Source organism: Uloborus diversus, chromosome 6 (genome assembly GCF_026930045.1).
Source record: "Uloborus diversus isolate 005 chromosome 6, Udiv.v.3.1, whole genome shotgun sequence".
Classification (NCBI taxonomy): Eukaryota; Metazoa; Arthropoda; class Arachnida; order Araneae; family Uloboridae; genus Uloborus; species Uloborus diversus.
In genome coordinates, this window is record NC_072736.1 from 54,457,511 (window position 1) to 54,475,914 (window position 18,404).

General features: G+C 33.0%; 1 protein-coding gene across 1 annotated transcript in view; it reads left to right on the forward strand.

Annotated features, from left to right (window-relative positions):
* The window catches only part of LOC129224762 (DNA mismatch repair protein Msh3-like), a 91,119-nt gene that overhangs the window by 60,445 nt on the left and 12,270 nt on the right, over positions 1 to 18,404 (forward strand). The window contains exons 16-17 of the mRNA XM_054859310.1: positions 3,171 to 3,325; positions 14,813 to 14,999. Coding sequence (XP_054715285.1) covers positions 3,171 to 3,325; positions 14,813 to 14,999 — 342 coding nt within the window. The remainder of the gene's footprint in view (positions 1 to 3,170; positions 3,326 to 14,812; positions 15,000 to 18,404) is intronic.

An 18,404-nucleotide genomic window follows, 5' to 3' on the forward strand; every position in this document is an offset into this window, starting at 1 on the left:
TCTTATCTTTTTCAGGCCACTGCTAAAACTTACCTCACTTCAACATTGTTGAAACTTCAAGCTCACTTGCATCTACACCCGTGATTTTTCCTGGGTACTTTTTCCCCTGATAACCCAATGCACCCTCCAAAATTTTGACTAACTACTGTACCGCACTCACCCTCCAAATTGTAAACTTTACACATTTGTAAATGTAGCAACATCAAAATATTTTATTTTTGAATGAAAATTGGAGGTAACTTTCTTTATGTAATATGAAAGCGAAAGGTATTTTCGAAATTGTGATTCCTTCTGCACTAAAAATCCACCAACATGAATACCTGAGTTACCTACAAACACGTAGCACCAGTTGCTCACAGCAAATAAATTCACAATCGCCAGGTCATTCGTCTGGTGGGCCGTTTTGGCAGTCATAACAGCTCTCTCATCACCAGAGAAGGTTGCACATTAGTTAATATTGAAACTAAGCTAGCCCAGACTGCACTACGAAGGCTTATTACGTTAAAACTGAGATTTGTATCATTCTCAACCTCCAAACCATTCTCACCCACTTTTACGGTAGTGTAAGAGGAGTCATGTTCATGAAAGAATACTTGTAATTGAAATTATCTTGATTTATTTTTGTCCACTGTGAAAATATACAAGGAATGAGTTTCTCGGCTAGCTATTTACATATGAAAAAATATTGAATGAAAGCAATTGCTCTCAAAGCATTTCTGATATCTGTACCTCAGAGCCAGAGGAACGTAAATCACATTATGATAATTTTATGGTAGAGTGGGAAAACTTTTTTCTGGTGCATGTAAAAGAAAGGACGCGCTCTCTTTTAACCCTAGTAAAAAATTGAAATGGATTTTTCATAAAGAACACACATATCTTGATGCGGAATAGGCTTCCACATACAATTCGCTAATAAACAAGAAATCACAATTTTTGAACTTACGTCACTCTGGCTCTGAGGTACAGATATAGCTTAATATACTAACTTGCGCAACCTTTAAGAATTAATTCCTAATATGACAATTATAGAGCCATCGATCAAAATCCAATGAAGTTAAAATTAGCTTAGCTATTGAAGTTTAGGTTTTGAAATTGTCTATTTGAGAGTCTGACCGCAAACAGACTACGTGGCTGACCAAGCAACAAAAATACAGTACCTTAAACAGAGAGAGAATTAACTGCAGAAACATTATATATAGTCAGACAGAGCTGTTTGTATAGATGTCAAGACTTGCATTTCCCAATGCTAGAACGGCGGACAATGGAATAAGAAGAAAATTTCGTCATTTAATAATGCAAGGCATGCATGTATCTAAGACTGGGAAATACATCACAATTATTAAATTAACTCTTGTGACACTTGCCAAAAAAAAAAAAAAAAACAGGAATTTACAAACTCCAAAAATTATGAAATAATGTTTATTATGTATTAAAACAAGCATTATAAATTCATAATGTGATTTGGCATTCCCAACAAAAGAAATAACTTTCCATACTTAGAAGTCAAATGTCTGTGCAAAGCTTTTGGTTAAACTTCATTTGATGTCTCAAATTGATTCCTAATTGGATCATTTCCCTATTTTATGTCCTAAACTCAAAGAAAAGGTTCAGAAATCTCACAGTTTTAATTCTCCCAGACCAGAGCACTCCTCTCTGATTTATCCTACTACTTATAATTGATTTATGATATCTGGTCGTTGGGTGACATATGATGGCTGCAATCTAAAATAGTGCAGCCCCTAATAACCACATATCATTTATAGGTCATTTATAGACAGAATTAGCCAAAACAATAATGGATCCGCTACCAAATTAGGCAGTCAATCTTATTCTTTTTTGCATCAAATAAAACTCTAATTTTACTGTCCCACTGATATGTGTCTTATAATCCCGGTGGTCTGTTTTCAGGTAGTGCCATTGATTGATGGAAATTCTCTACAGACAAACTTTAGGTTGAGATTTAAAGTAGTAGAATATCTTCTTTTGCGCAAAAAAAAAAAAAAAAAAAAAACTGGGCTACTGGGCTGAAACTTTTTTAACCTTGCTACTAAGATCATATTTTCAAGATTGCCACTATATGCAAACTCCTTCAACATTCAAGTCTACAAACAGTTGAAGGCATCATAATTTCTTAACGTTATAATCAAGTTGTCACAATAAACAAAGTTACTGTAGCTGAGCTTAGTTCTATTTGGATGCTTATAAATTTGTCTAATAGTTGTTTAGATGAATATCATTTTCATATTCTATGTATAATTTTGTGCTCAGTAGAATCCATAGACATCATCTATAGACATCATCCATTTGAGTCTTAATTATTAAACAATTGAATATTTTGGTATTGTAATCAGAATTTTGGCAAGATTTGATGCAACTAGCCAATGCATCAAGGCATATTGATCCAACTAACTGTGCTTAAAAATGACCTAGTAAAAAAAATGCTAATTAAACTGGAAGGTAAAGATTAAGACCAATGATTATCATGTAAAATTTCAATGTCTAGAATCAGCAGACTGAAGTTTTTGAGTAAAAGTGGATTTAAAAAAAAGACAGAAAGAAAAAAGAAATTCATCACCAAATATTTTAAAACAACTAAATGAAATGTATGATGTAGAAGGATTTAAAATATTACTTAAATAGTATGAGTATTTTAAACCATAATTATGCTATAGAAAATTTTAAGCTATAATTCTCGTATAAATAATAGCCGATGATCGAGTAACCCGTGTGTTTCAACAATGAAACTCGCGTCATGGCATGATAATTCGATAATATGTTTTGATAAGGTTTAACATGCACTAAAAGGCTTTATTGTGGCAAGGCTGAACTCAATCCGGCAACTTAACTGTTCTACTGGCATGACAGTCCTTTTAGGGGTATGAAGAATCAAAAAAGTGGTTTAAGATTAACGCTATCCACTTGAGTTTAGGGTTAATCCACTGGAGTTAGAGTAAAAATTTCAAATATCACCAAACAGGCAATTACTTTGTTCAAATGTAGAAGAGTAGAAGCGATTTTCACCCCTCACATACCTTGATGGGCGACTTTCTAGTTATATAATAAAACTATAATTATCTAATTATAAAATATATACTAAATTTAAAATAAAAAGGAACTTTATCTTTGTTGTGACTTACTTTTTAATTATTTTATTTCTTTACTTCATACAGGCTATTAAGCAATGTGCTATTATCACAGGACCCAACATGGGAGGAAAAAGTACTTTTGTGCGCCAAATTGCTTTGATTGCTATAATGTCCCATATAGGTTGCTATGTACCCGTTGAATCTGCTACATTACCTCTCCTTGATGGAATATATGTTAGGTATTATTTATTTATTTCTTTCCTTGTAAATATTCATTACAGATTTTATCACTGAATTTGATTACTCTTTAAATTTATACTCTCCTGAATCGCATAGTCAGACTCCAAACCTTAAAACAAACGTTTACTGACAAATTCACACCATAGCAGAATGTTCTAAAAAGCATTTTAGACTGAGAGAAATCGATTGTCATTATGCCATTGATAATACTTAAAATGAATTTAATTATGCAGATTTCTAACATTTTGATGATCAAGTTTTAGTAATGTATTTGAAATTTCAAATATACCTAGAAATGAAAACGGTGGGGAAAAAAACGGAAAATTTTGGAAAAAAATGGAAAAAAACGTTTTTTTTCCGAAAGGGTTAATTTCTACTCCGGAAAAATTGAAAAAATGATTTATTTCAACTTTTTAGGAAGTTTTAACTGAAAGTTTCAACAAAAAGTGATTAGAAATTTCTTATACTTAAATTCTGATGCAATTTTTTCCCTTCACCCCCTCTTTGTATGTTAAAATTCTGTATAACTTTGATAATACAAGTGTTGTAGGATAGAATAATTTGCCTATAGATCAAAAAACATTTAATACTTTTTCAAAAAAAAAAAAAAACCCATATCCTTAGTGAAGAATTTGTGTGTATATATATATATATATATATATATATATATATGTTTTTTTTTCCTTCTTCAAAAAACAAACAAGCATAAATTTAATCACAGAACTATATTTCTGCTGACTGCGAACCAAATGTACAGGGTGCAACAACAAAAAACATGGGCAAGCAAATATCCCTGTTAATTTATTATAAATAAATATATTTTAAAAACACACAAAAAAAAAAAAAAAATATGAGAAAACTTTTAGCTATCAATAAACTAATTGGTTTCAAACTGGCCGCCTTTCGATGTAATACAGAGGTGCAACTGCTTATTGAAGTTTTCATTCAAGGACTGCAAGTTCTTTAATCAGTCCTATTCCCTTAAAAGAAACTGGTTTAGAGAGTCCAAACTAATGTGTAGTTTAGGGTAGACCTTGGAGTGTCTTCAGACCAATCCTATTGTTTTGAGGGTTTTGAGCTGGTTGAACAGTAAATCAGTGAACGATATCTCTTTCAGAGAGGACTTGTGGCCTCTCTCAAAGTTTCTGGCACCTTTGGAGTCATACAAATGCTTGAACTTTTTGGAACTCATAAAACTTCTGTTTCAGTTGTTTTTGCCTTTAATCATACTTATCGGTCACAAATTCCCCTATTTTACAAACTACTTCTCTCGTGAAAACCCAAGGGTTTCATTGAACTCACTTTTGGACGGCCTGACGATTAACTGAAATGTTCACTGTTCATTTTCGTACACTTTCCGAACATCGACTATCATTTCCAAGCCACTTGAAGCGGCGTACCGCATCAAATACTGTTTGCCGAGGCACAACAAGCAAACGAACTGTCGTTCTACTTAATTAAACAACTTTAAATTGCAGGTCTTTTGCTTAAAATTGTAGGAAAACTGAAAAACAATACATAAACTAGGAGATATAGTGTAAATTATTTTCTAATGAAGTGAGATAAAAATAAATAAGACGCTCATTTTAAAATGAAATTATTTTACTTCCATTCAATGATGCAATCTTTGTCCATTTTTTTTTTTTTTTTTGCTGCACCCTGTGTACTGCTGTGCTAAGCACAAAAGTAGAATCTCCAGCTGAGCTCAAGCTGAGATATTGTGTTTTAAAGTTTGGCTCTTCCATATATTTGATTGAAATGTCTTTTTTTCTCTTTTTTTTATATATTTTTCTTTAAGAATTTTTTTAAAAAACAGTTCCTGATTAAATGATCCAAAATTTTATTTATTGAGTAAAATACGGAACAGAGAAAAACTTGGTTATACAGTAGAAGACCGTTATAACGCACACCTCGGGACCAGAGCTTTTGCGTTATACAGGTTTTTGCATTATATAGATCATTTCACAAATTTTGAAACTAATATTCAGAATCTATCTATATATTAGCACTTCAGAATGAATTTTATCTGCAATGAGTATTAACGCACCAATATTACAATTAGTTATTCACAAATAAATATGCTTCACAATCAAAATCCTGCAGCTCTGCTAGCTTCATGGTTTGCATAACAACTGCATTTTTAAGAGCCATCTGGTATTTTCTGTTTACTATGTGTACTAATTTTCAATTTAAAAGCTTTGAAATAAGATTGAAAGAAGAAAAACTTTCAAAATTTAATTTGCCTAACAATTTTTATTTTTGCAAAGCAAAACAGAGGGATTTTTAAAACTTCAAAACCTATTGTTTACTTCTGAAAAGTAGTGCGGTTTATAGAGAATTGCGTTATACAGGTCGGTGTTATAACGGTCTTCTACTGTAATACCTCAGTTTTGTTCAAAAGTGCAGGTATGATTACATTTACTACTGTGCTAGTCGGGACCCCAAGCGACGGTCACGGCTTAGAACGGCCGTATAAATAAACTGAAACTCCGGTTTAAGTTTTGGTTCAACTTTAGAAACCATTATGCAGTTTTGTTTTGGGGTTTCTGTTGGAAAGAAAAAGATGAATCAATTTAGTTTTGATTTAGACTTAGATTGGACTGGAAAGAATCAAAACTCAATAGCTTTCATTTTCAGACAGCAAAGTTACATTGTAAGGAAGGGAAATCATACTTATTTTGTTTTCAAACAATATTGATTATTAAAGTAATCAATAATCCAACGTTTTGAAGCACAAAAATTGCAAATTATTGCAGACACGTGCTTCGGTGTTACAAGGAACACCTTTTTCAATGCAAAGAAGTGTGAGCTTCTGGATGAAAAGTCATCCAAGAAAAGCAACACGGTGGAACAGGAGATAGTATAAATACCAAAAAATAGAAATTAAACAATACAAAAAAGATATAATGACACCTGGAGGCAAAATTTATTATATAATTCCATCAGGAAAAAACCGTTAAGTAATAAATTTTCCAAGAAAACCCATAAACAATGCAAAAAGTCCAAAAATGAAACCACTCTGAATAAATTAGCAATAAATTTACCAGCGGGAAAAACTATGTATGGAAGCAATGTATCAAATGGAGAAATGCAGGAAAAAACCGAGTCAAGGATAAACATATTGGAATTAGTTAATCACAAAACGAAATAAGAAAGCAAAAAATGAAAAAATAAAAGTAAGAAATGTACAACGTTTGCATAAAAATAATAGAAAAACTAAACCAATTTTAACAAAGGAGTCCACACAGAAAAATAGGTAATTGCAGTAAGATCGTTAACTAAATTAGAACGGTTCCTCAGGATGTGGAAAGATTCCCAAAAATCAAGATCCAATGAATTGTGGCATTTTTGGATAATTTGATACGAGTTGAAATCAAAAGAGTGATTTGATTCCCAACAGTGTTTAGCAATACTGGATTTATTCAGCTGTTGTTTTCTCACATAGCTATGATGTTCTTTTAACCAAAATTTCAAAGAGCGGTGGGTCTGTCCGATGTATACGAGTCCACAATTGCAAACAATTTTATAGATCCCACAACAATTAAGAGGGTGAATAGAATTTTATGCTTTACCCAAGGTCCATAAAGCTGGCATTCCCCCCTTTCAGGCCGATTGTTTCCAATATTGGTTTGGCTTCTTATAAACTTGCAAAATATTTAGTCTCTCTGTGTTTTCTCCTCTCATGAGTCATAATGTATTCACTGTAAAAAAACTCTATCAATTTTGTCAAAAAAATTCAGAATTGCATTCCAAATAATTCTTTTATGGCTTCTTTTGATGTGAACTCATTATTTACGAACGTTCCGGTCGAGGGTTCATTGTTATGCCTTCAGAGTAGACTGTCTGAATTTCATTTTACCTCTAAGGAAATTGAGGATTTAGTTTTCCTTACTCATACTTGTCTAAAGCAATGTTCGTTTGCTTTTAAAAGTAAATTTTATACTATGTCGGATGGCCTGGCAATGGGAAACCCACTTAGCCCAATCCTTAGTGATATTTACATGCATTACTTTTAGGTCAAGTTGTTTCAGAAACTACAGTTTCAATTCTATGTTCGCTATGTTGATGACTGTTTTGTTCTTATGAATCACGATCAACTAAGCATTGATGATGCTTTATCTATTTTAAATTCCATTGATTCTCATATTCAATTCTCTTGTGTAAAAGAACAGAATAATTGCCTTCCATTTCTGGATGTTCTCATTTCTTGAACCGAGTCCGGTTTTGAAACTACGGTTTATCACAAACCTTTTGCTGTTTCCTTACCCCCACATAGATTATCGTCTCACCCTCCTAATCAAAAGTATTCAGCTTTCAACACATTTGTTTATCGTGCAATGAATATTTCTCCTTCACCTGAGCTTCTTAATGCGGAACTTAACTATTTAAGAGCTGTGGCTGTTGATAGAGACTATCTGCCCACCTTGATTGATTCCATTTATAAAAAACTTTGCAAAAAATCTCAAAATATTGTTCTTAATAGAACTTTTAACACTAAGAATTTAATTGTTCTGCCTTTCTTCCCTGGTATTAGTTTTCAGGTTGCTGAGATTCTGAAGCGATTCCAATTCCAAGTGGTATTTTCTCCTATTAATAAACTTTCTTTCTCTTCTCTTAATTGATTCTATTCACCCTCTTAATTGTTGTGGGATCTATAAAATTAATTACAATTGCGGACTCGGATACATCGGACAGACCCGCCGCTCTTTGAAATTTCGGTTAAAAGAACATCATATCTATGTGAGAAAACAACAGCTGAATAAATCCAGTATTGCTAAACACTGTTGGGAATCGAATCACTCTTTTGATTTCAACTCTTATCAAATTATTCAGAAAGGCCCCAATTCATTGGATCTTGATTTTTGGGAATCTTTCCACATCCTGAGGAGCCGTTCTAATTTAGTTAACGATCTTTCTGCAATTCCCTATTTTTCTTCTGTGTGGACTCCTTTGTTAAAATTGGTTTAGTTTTTCTATTATTTTTATGTAAACGTTATACATTTCTCACTTTTATTTTTTCATTTTTTGCTTTCTTATTTCGTTTTGTGATTAACTAATTCCAATATATTTATCCTTCACTCGGTTTTTCCGGCTGGTAAATTTATTGCTAATTTATTCAGAGTGGTTTCATTTTTGGACTTTTTGCATTGTTTATGGGTTTTCTTGGAAAATATATTACTTAACAGTTTTTTCCTGATGGAATTATATAATAAATTTTGCCTCCAGGTGTCATTATATCTTTTTCGTATTGTTTAATTTCTATTTTTTGGTATTTATACTATCTCCTGTTCCACTGTGTTGCTTTTCTTGGATGACATTTCATCCAGAAGCTCACACTTCTTTGCATTGAAAAAGGTGTTCCTTGTAACACCAAAACACATGTCTGCAATAATTTGCAATTTCTGTGCTTCAAAACGTTGGATTACTGATTATTTTAATTTTCAGCACAAAGGTATTTATTTATTAATATCAATCATGTTTGAAAGTCAAAAATTACAAATATTATTTTAAGTTTCAAAGGCAATCCAAAATAGAAAATGTAACTGTTACGATTAGACACACCTTACCCAATATTATTGGTTGAACGACGACTAGACTTACTTTTGGTGTTTGATCAAGAAAGCTTTCAGTTATAAAACAAAAAGGGTTTTTTTCTAATTAAATTTACCTTTATGTGTATTTCTGTCAAGCAGAAAAAGAGGATGTGTAGATTGCATATATTTTTTGATGCTTACTCTTTATATATTCCAAGAAACACAGAGCTATTAAGAAACCCTATTTTATTTATAAAAAAATCAAATTTTCCATTTTTTCCGAAAAACCCCCCGGTAAAAAACCGTTTTTTTTCCACCACTTCTAAATTTCCGGAAATTTTACATCTCTAAATATACCATAAAAATTATCTTACATATTAGTTTCAAATTTTTTAGTTAGTTTCAAATACTTTTCTAAAATTTAATTACACTCCTTATTATGAGTTTTGTTGAATTCACAGTCATTATTTTTCTTATAATTGGTTGTGCATTATGCTGCTCATATGCCAATGCTTTTTTCCCCAGCCCATGTGCGTGGCAAGTTATTAATGTTTACTAAATTTTGAAATGATAGTTCTGGCAACCATACATTATACTTTGATACAAATTAAAATATTTTTTAAAGACTATTGCTCAGTTCACTTTTTTGGTCATAATCCTGCATTTTGTTTTCAGTTTATAATCCCCGACACACAAAGGAAGAGGGTTATAAGTTTGACATGTCTGTGTATTTGTGTATGTTTATGTGTATGTGTCTGTGGTACTCTAGCATCTAAACAGATGGACCGATTTTGAAAAAAAAAAAAAATCAAAAGGAGAGTTGATTGAGAGTGTTTTTAGCTAGGTTACATCTTCGGATAACATTAAGTAATGAAGATATTAACTAAAAACCTACAAATAGTTTTTCTCAATTTTTTCCCTGAAAACATATTTAAAAATTTGGTACCAAAATAAAGAATAAATTCTGTGTTTGATAGAATGTGTTTGGAACGTGTTTGTTGTATAGTATTGGAATTATAATGTTTTTTAAAGCAGATTTCAAGTACCGCTAAGCCTTTATTCACGCAATGGTAACCAAACTCATTATTGGCCGATTAGGGAAGGAAACGCATTGATTTAAAATTTCTATATGTTGCCATTTTCTATCGGTCAAAAAATAAAATACTGGTAATTGATTTTTAACCCCCTTGCGGTTGGAAAGTCGCAGAATTACATGTTAAATGGACGAGATATCTCGTCAAGAACTGTAAGGTGGTTAATAGTATAAGGCTTTCAAAAGAATTTTTAATTTTCCCTCTTGATTCTACATTTGCAACTCAGTCCAACACCACACTAGACACCACTGTCTCTAGTGTGGTGTTGCTCAGTCAGGTTTTTTTTTTTAATTTTAGTTTGTTGTTTCCTAAAACGATGAAAAATAATATTAATTACAAAATTATCATACTTCCGCTTTTTAATTGTTGCTATAAACAATGAAAAAATGAATTGTCGATCTATGTAGTAAATCAGTTCCAAGGCTTAACTTAAGAAAGTATATTTTTGTGGGTGTTTTTAAAAGCTCTCTTTTTTTCACTATACTTGTTCAAAAGTGCTAAATGAAATATGGACATACAAGCCAGCAATGTTGAGCAAAAAAAAGAAAAAAAGTTAAACATATAATAAGCTATTCTTTTTTTATGTGCAATGCTTTTTATGCGTAAGTCAATGTTTTTTTTTCTTTTAATGAGGGTAGGTCACAGATAAATATTTCCTTTAAGCTTAAAATTCTTTTACTACTACAGTAGAAGACCGTTATAACGCTGACCTATATAACACAATTCTCTATAAACCACACTACTTTTCAGAAGTAAACAATAGGTTTTGAAGTTAAAAAACTCCCTCTGTTTTGTCTTGAAAACATAAAAATTGATAGGCAAATTAAGTTTTAGAACAGTTTTTCATCTTTCCATCTTAATTCAAAGTTTTAAAATGAAAATTAGTGTTCACACTAAAAAGAAAATATAAGATGGCTCTTGAAAATGCAGCAGTTATGCAAACTATGAAGCTAGAAGAAGGGCAGGATAGTTCACTTTCTTTTGATAGTGAAACAAATTTATTTGTAAGTGACTAATTGTAATATTGGTGCTTTAATACTCATTGCAGATAAAACTCATTCTGAAGTGCTAATATATAGATATATTCTGAACATTAGTTTCAAAGTTTGTGAAATGATCTATATAATGCAAAAACCTGTATAACGCAAAAGCTCTGGTCCCAAGGTGTGCGTTATAACGGTCTTCTACTGTACTTGCATTTCTCTATTTTTCAACCATTTGCACACTTTGCATTTGTGTGGTCCAATATTGGATCAAAATAGAAACAGGCTCGGATCTGTGTACCCGCAGACTGTGCAGGGGAAGGGAGCACATCCTTAAAGAGCCCAACGACCCAAGAAATTGAAGAAAAAAACTAGCAGTAAGACTTGTTGACGTTGCAAATATATACTGCTGGGGCCTCAGGAGGGGCCCTACAGATTTTGTTGCAGGGAAGCTCAAAAGTTTATAGATCCGAACCTGAATAGAATGTTTACTCTTTAAGTAAAATGCTTTCAACTGTTTATGAGTTCTATCTTGCTCATCTTAGTAAAAAGCTCAAAAAATAAAGCTTTTTTGTAATCATAATATTAATAATCTTGAGTAGCATTTCTCAACTCTTTTGACCTACAAACTGGTATTAAAAATTTCATTGTCATTAATCGGCATCAGCTGATTGTCTTTTCCCAATTATTTGGATATTGGCCAATTTGCTTATTGGTGCATCTCTTGTTGACTGAGTATTCTTTGAAATTCATATATTGTTAAACGTACTTTTTCCCCCATGGAAGAGTTTGTCATCCCACTCTTTTAAAATCTACTGAAGGAGTTTGTCCTTCACTCTTTTCAAAATCCTTCCATTTCACTTTAATCAATAAAATTTTTCTTCTTAAGCTTTGACAAATTTAAATGAATTCTAGTAGCCCATTTTCTCTCTATACAAGAAGCGATTCACTGATCAAGTTACCCACCTAGTTTAATGAATTCTTATAGTTTTTACCTTAAAACTTATAAACTGTTTTTTGATATGGTATAAAATGCAAAACTTTATTAACATTCAGGGTTGCCATGCACCGGGAAAACCTGGAATTGTCAGGGAAAATGAAAATGACCAAAAATCAGGGAAATGTCAGGGAAAATGAAAAATTGCATATTTCCAATCGATCTTGATCGTTCTTAGCGCGGCCCGCGGTATATGACGTCAAAAAAAAAACCTTTCAACCTTGTTTTTTTCGCCGCCATTCCCATTCGTTGTTTTGTCATTCCCCTCTTTCTTCTTCCCCCTGCAGTTCTTTTTATCAACTCTCTGCCATTGGCGCGTACGCCATAGCAGTCGGTGGCGGACATGCGCAGAAGGTTCTTCTTTTCTTCCTAGTTTGAGCGGGCTCTGTTTAAACGCTGCTTGTTTAAGTCAGCAGTTCTGAAGTTATGATATACAGCACGTTGTTTGTCTGCGAGTGCGACTGAAGTTCTTAATGAGCTGCAATAATCTTTTCATATTTTATATTATTTCTTTAAATTGATTAATGAAATCGTATTCTTCTAAACAATTTTGTTCTGTAAATTTAGTTCATTAGACAATTTTAAACTTAGAAAGTTTCTTTTTTACAGAAGTATCATAATCTTTTAGTATTTTAGTAGTGATCTTTAAAGACTCTCAATGCGCTTCTTTCTTTCAAAATAAAAGAAATCCGATTAAAAAGAAATCTGCACTCAGAGAAGTTTCTGATCATTGCTCAAAATTTAACTTTATGACAGGGTGCCCACAGGAGTGATTATGGGGCAAGTTGCGCCATCAATTTTTTTTTTTTGAGGGGGGGGGAGGGATTTTTTAATTATTTATTTTACTTTATTTTTATTCAAACTATTTACTCATATTATTTTACTTTATTATTTTCATCTGTGTGTGTGTATTTTATTGCAGAGGAGCGAGCACACTTTTCTTTCAAAACAATAATAATTAAAAATAAATAAATAGGAAAAAAAAATGAAAAAAAAGGTTTAAAAATAAAAAAAGCGCTAAGGCATTCAGAAATATTGGGGGGGGGGGAGGGTTGTGCCATTGAACTTGGGGAGGGGGGGTGGAGCACCCCTGTTTTATGAGCAACAAACAGGGGAAATATGTGAAGCTAAAAGAGCATGATTTTTTTACAGCCCAAAGTCTAAAAGCGCTGTGAATTCAATGGATTGGAGGGGTGGAAGGCAATTAATTGAAAAAGTTTAGGTTTCATTTTTTTTAGTTCAGATTATTTTAGCAATTAACTTTATTTTTGTGATACAGATGTCACAATTGTTAATTTCGCAGTTCTTTCACTTGATGTAAGGCAGTGGCTCCTCGCCATTGAAAATTAGATATGCTACATTTACATTAATTCTTTATTACAGTTATTTGTTTCACTTGTGTTAGTACATTAGGGTAGTTCAAAAATACACTTAAAAAAAGTTTCTCCTAGAAAACATGACACCACTCAATGTTTTTAGACTTGTGGATAGTAAAATACTGGAAGAATTTTAACTTCCTATCCCAACTGAAAGCCGGTGCTCGACCCCCTCCCCAAACTTCATAAGTATAGGGAGGGGGTTAAAAAAATACATTGAACTAAAAAAACAATGTTACACACTAAAATCTACACGAGTTATATGCATATTCATTGCAATAAAATAATTACTTACATAAAAAAAAACAGCTGGGGAAATTAAATGTTTCTAAATTTGTGACTTTTTCTATTCTAGGGCTAATGTTAAATTAAGGGGTCATTGAGCAACCTCTTAAAATTTGAGTAAGAAGCTAAAACTTTTACAGCACAATACTATTGGTAAGTTTTAAAAAGATAAGGGGTGTCTTGGACTCGACCTGAGAGAAAAAAAAATTTGAACCACCCTTAGTACATATTTTTGATTATTTCAGCTTGAGTAAATTTAATTTGGTAACCATTGTTTGCAAAGTTTGAAAATGAGGTAAATTTTATAAAAAATTTGAGATGTATATATTAATGTTGCAAAATGAAGGTGGAGATCGATAACCTGGAATTTTTCTCAAAACCACCTGGAAAACCTGGAAATGTCAGGGAATTTCATTCTTGAACTTCTGTGGTAACCCTGAACATTGTAATATGAAACTTGTTGGAACAGTTTTCAGAATGTGATGAGTCCAGGGGCGGATCTAGAGGGGGGCCATGGGGGCCATGGCCCCTCCCAAAGCCTTGTGATTGTAGGATTTTTTTTAAAGAAAAAAAAGATCGAAAATATTATGAGAAAATAATAAAATTTAACACATGTTTTTTACATTAAAAGAAATTTAAGCCTTAATTGGGAGAGAAATTATATCGCTCTCCTCGAAAAAGAACTATTATTTCCAAAATTTTACTCCTTCGTTTGCATCATATCTAGATTCCAACTTTAGACACTTGGACGTTCTCTAAATGCTGTTGTATTGCTCACGAGACCAAAGAGAGCCTAAATTTGCGTATTTATGGCTTTAATTTCGAAATTTTTCGGAGGGAAAGCTCACAAATCCTCCATCGCTTTCTCTAATACGTGCAAAAGTAGCTTAAAATTAGATTTTTAGAATGTCTAAGGTAAAATATTAAGGAAGGGGGGATTCCAAACACCCTCACTCTCTCTTTAGAATCATTCATTTTAATAATGTTTCTCGAGAGTTTGTTCAAAAATTTTGGATAGCCCCTCCCAAAATGATCGGCTAGATCCGCCACTGGATGAGTCATTAACAAAATTTTTAGGAAAAGTAAGATTTCATTTTGGAAAGCACTTCTTTTAGTGTGTTAATGTTATGTCTTGTGTAGATATTCTTTTTTTTTCATATTATATAATTTTTGTGAGATATTTTATATATCATCTGTACCTATGCATTTAATTTTAGGATGGGTGCAAATGATGACTTAGTACACAAGAAAAGCACTTTTATGTGTGAAATGAGTGAAACATCATACATTTTGTCCAAAGTTTCACACAATTCATTTGTTGTGTTGGATGAACTTGGTCGTGGCACAAGCACCCATGATGGAACAGCTATTGCGTATGCAACTTTAGAATATATTCTTGAAAAGGTATTGTTTGCTTTTTGGTTAAATACATACTTTATAAACTTAATTTTTTTTTTGACCACCCATTTATATTACATTGTCAAGGAATAGTGAGCAATATTTGTATGGGAAGACAGTCATTTGTATTTTGATATGGGCTTTCTGCCTAAATCCTCAAGGCACCACTGATTACTCATACTCTGATTATTCTTTTTGGTAAGTGATGTAGTGTGAACAATTGGACTGCTGTGGCACGGTAGGGTGTCGGACTTGGCACAGAAGGATTCCAGGTTAAATCCTTTGTGTTCGTTAATGATGACTGGGGCACGATAAATATATTGTGGACCCAAAGTCCTCCAAGTGAGTTAATACCTCTGGGGTTGCTGGACCAGGGATTGCTCAGCTTCTGGTCTGGATCAAAAAATCAGGGTTGTCTTCAGGCCTCCATCCAACTGATTAAACCACATATAGTGGTAGGTGCGGGGGACCCCGGCACTCTTAAAGTGGGAAATAAAAGTTTGAAACAGCAAATTATGTTAGAGGAGCAAAATGAAAGCAATCAACAAGCATATGGGAGCAATTGGTTGTGTTCAGAGCTGCAATAGTTGCAGCCCACAAACAGTTGGAAAATCCTACCCCCCCAACTCACCATAAGTTACGCTGACCATCCCAGCGATGCTTGAGATCCGATATTTCCGAAAATTTTGGGTGGCCCTTTCCAAAAACTTTGGTCTAGCAACATTCCAAAACTGAAAAATTATATATATATTTTTAAAAAACTAAACAAAAATGTTTATTTTCTTCAATGATTTTTGTATGCATATTTGAAGAGCTTTTACAGGGGAGGGGGGTGTTGGTCGATCTTCCGAAAATTTCCCACTGTCTTCAGAAAATTTTACTTGAGTCCACTTGCACCCCTGACATGTGTAGAAATGTTTTTAGCAAACTCGAAGGAGATGCTCTCCGTACATTGTTTTAGGGAAAGTATGAAACTTCTTTCGCACTTTAGTTCAGGCCTAAGATTGTCTTCAGAGATAATTATTTGCTTGCATGTTTGTGTGTATGTGCAGCAAAACTTCCCTTTGATGGCCAACAATGGATTTGTGTGATTTTTATTCACTCAGAATAATCATAATATAAATGCCTAAATGAATCAAATAGTCAAAAACATATTTTAAAAAATAAAAGGAGAAAAAAAAAGACTGGAGGTGCTACAGCTCCGATGGATGAGCCGCCACTGCAAATTACCAAACTTACTTCCAGAGTCTTCAGATCTTAGCTAAGCTTAATGGATAAACAAAGATGAACATAATATTTCCTACTTATGAAATCTATGTTAAGAGATCCTCTTATTAAAATAAAATTAAGATTGAAAACCTTGATTTTTGCTCAGTGCTCTGATTAGAACATATTACCTTGGAGGAGGCACAAGAATTTGATGGCAAAAATGGTACCTCCAAGTGATATTTTTTGTGCGATTATGTGATTTATGCTGTTCAGTTTTGGGTCTCCTTATCTGAAGAAACTAGAAAATCCCCCGTCAAGGTATGTCGGGTTAAAATTGCTTCTACATTTGAACAGAGCCTTTGCCTGTTTGGTGATATTTTGATAGTTGAAATTTTAACTCTAACTCCAGTGGGTTAACCCTAAACTACAGCAGGTAGCGTTCATTGTTGACCATTTTTACGTTTCTTCATTATCCTAAAATCACAGTATTACCAGTAAGACAGTCAAGTTAGCAGATCCAGTTCAGCCCTGTCAAAATAAAGCATTTCCCTGCATGTCAAGTATTACCAAAAAATAGTATCAAATCATCATGCTGTGGTGTGAGTTTCATTGTTGATGATGTCAGCGTTACGGGATCATTAGCTATTATATATATGAGGATTTATTTTGAAAAGAACTCAAAGGAGGACTGATAGGTAAGTTTATGAATTTTCTGATTTAGATTATGATTCCAAATTTAAAAAAGCTTACTTTGTATAGTCTCCATCAAAGAAAGTGTTGGAAGGAATATCCTGGCTTCAAACCAACAGTAGGATATTTTTCTGTTATTTTGTCTTACTGTTTCTTTGAGGTGATGATATGCTTCAGCTATTTAAAAGCAAGTAAAGTGGAAAATTTTAATGGACTAAAGTTCTGCACAAGTAACAGGACTAGGAGTCATAGCTTTAAGCATTTCAAATCCCATTTTAATCTTGAAATTAGGAAAAATTATTCTACATGAAAAAGGATTTTAGGCTTTCAGAATAGTTTGCTGGAAGCAGTTATTACTTGTAATGGAGAAAATAGTTCTTAGAGCTCTTGATTAGGCCCATCATTTCAAAGTTCTCCAAGGGGGGGGGGAGGCAAAGGGCATATACTCAATGAACTGTGCAGGAACAAAGTATCAAAATACATGGTTGCCCCACCTGGGGGGGGGGGGGTCACGGAGCAGAATGTGCCATTGAATTTTTTAGAGGGATATACTTTACTTTTAAGGGGGAGGGGGCTCTTGCTTTTGGGGAGGGGTGTCTGCACAATATTTAGGGGAGTGGACACCAAGAGCACCCATATGCAAAATTTTAAGAGGGGCTCAAAAATTTCCCCCATGGTTTAGCAAAATATTTTCCCCGTAGAAACCATTTTAGTACAGATTAGACATATTAAAATTTGACATTTTTAATAACTTATTCATTGATGGCTGAAAAAGAAATTTTTATACATTTTTTCAAAGAAAAAAAGCACTAAAAGCAAGGATTTTCTCATTTCAAGGGGGGGGGGCTTGAGCCCCCCCCCTTGCCCCCTATATGGGCGCCCTTGGTGGACACCCTTTTAAAATGTATGATTACATTTTGTTTTTAAAACTCAGGGGAAGAGGGATCAATTGACCCCCCCCCCCACCACTGTTTTGTTCTTTGTATATGTATCTATTAAAATTGCTTATCTTATATCTTGAAACGAGCAATTCTTGTGGGTATATGTATATTTCTTATCTCGGAAACGGCTCTAACGATTTGGATGAAATTTTGGATTTAATTGTATTTTTGCATTCTAAGTTCATCTACATCAGTGTTTTTTCTGTAAAAACGCGATTTTTTACAAAAAACAGTTTTTTAATATAAAGTCGAATTGAGTTAAGCCTTGAAGTAAACTGAGTTGACCCATCAGGCAGATGATTTGCAACTGTAACAATGAAAATTTGTCTCTTCTCGCTTTAAAATTTTATACTTGCTTAGGGTTGCCAGGCTTGGCTGATATTGGCCACTTTGGCTAATTTCAAACACACTTGTCTGAAAACAAATTCAAAAGCATTATGTAAGTCAATGTAAGGCTTTTTTTCTTTTTTAAGTGAAACTATTGCTTGACCATCCTATTTTATTTTATTTTATTTATTTATTTTCTTTTTACACTTCAAATAGTTTAACATATTTTTTAAATCACGCATCT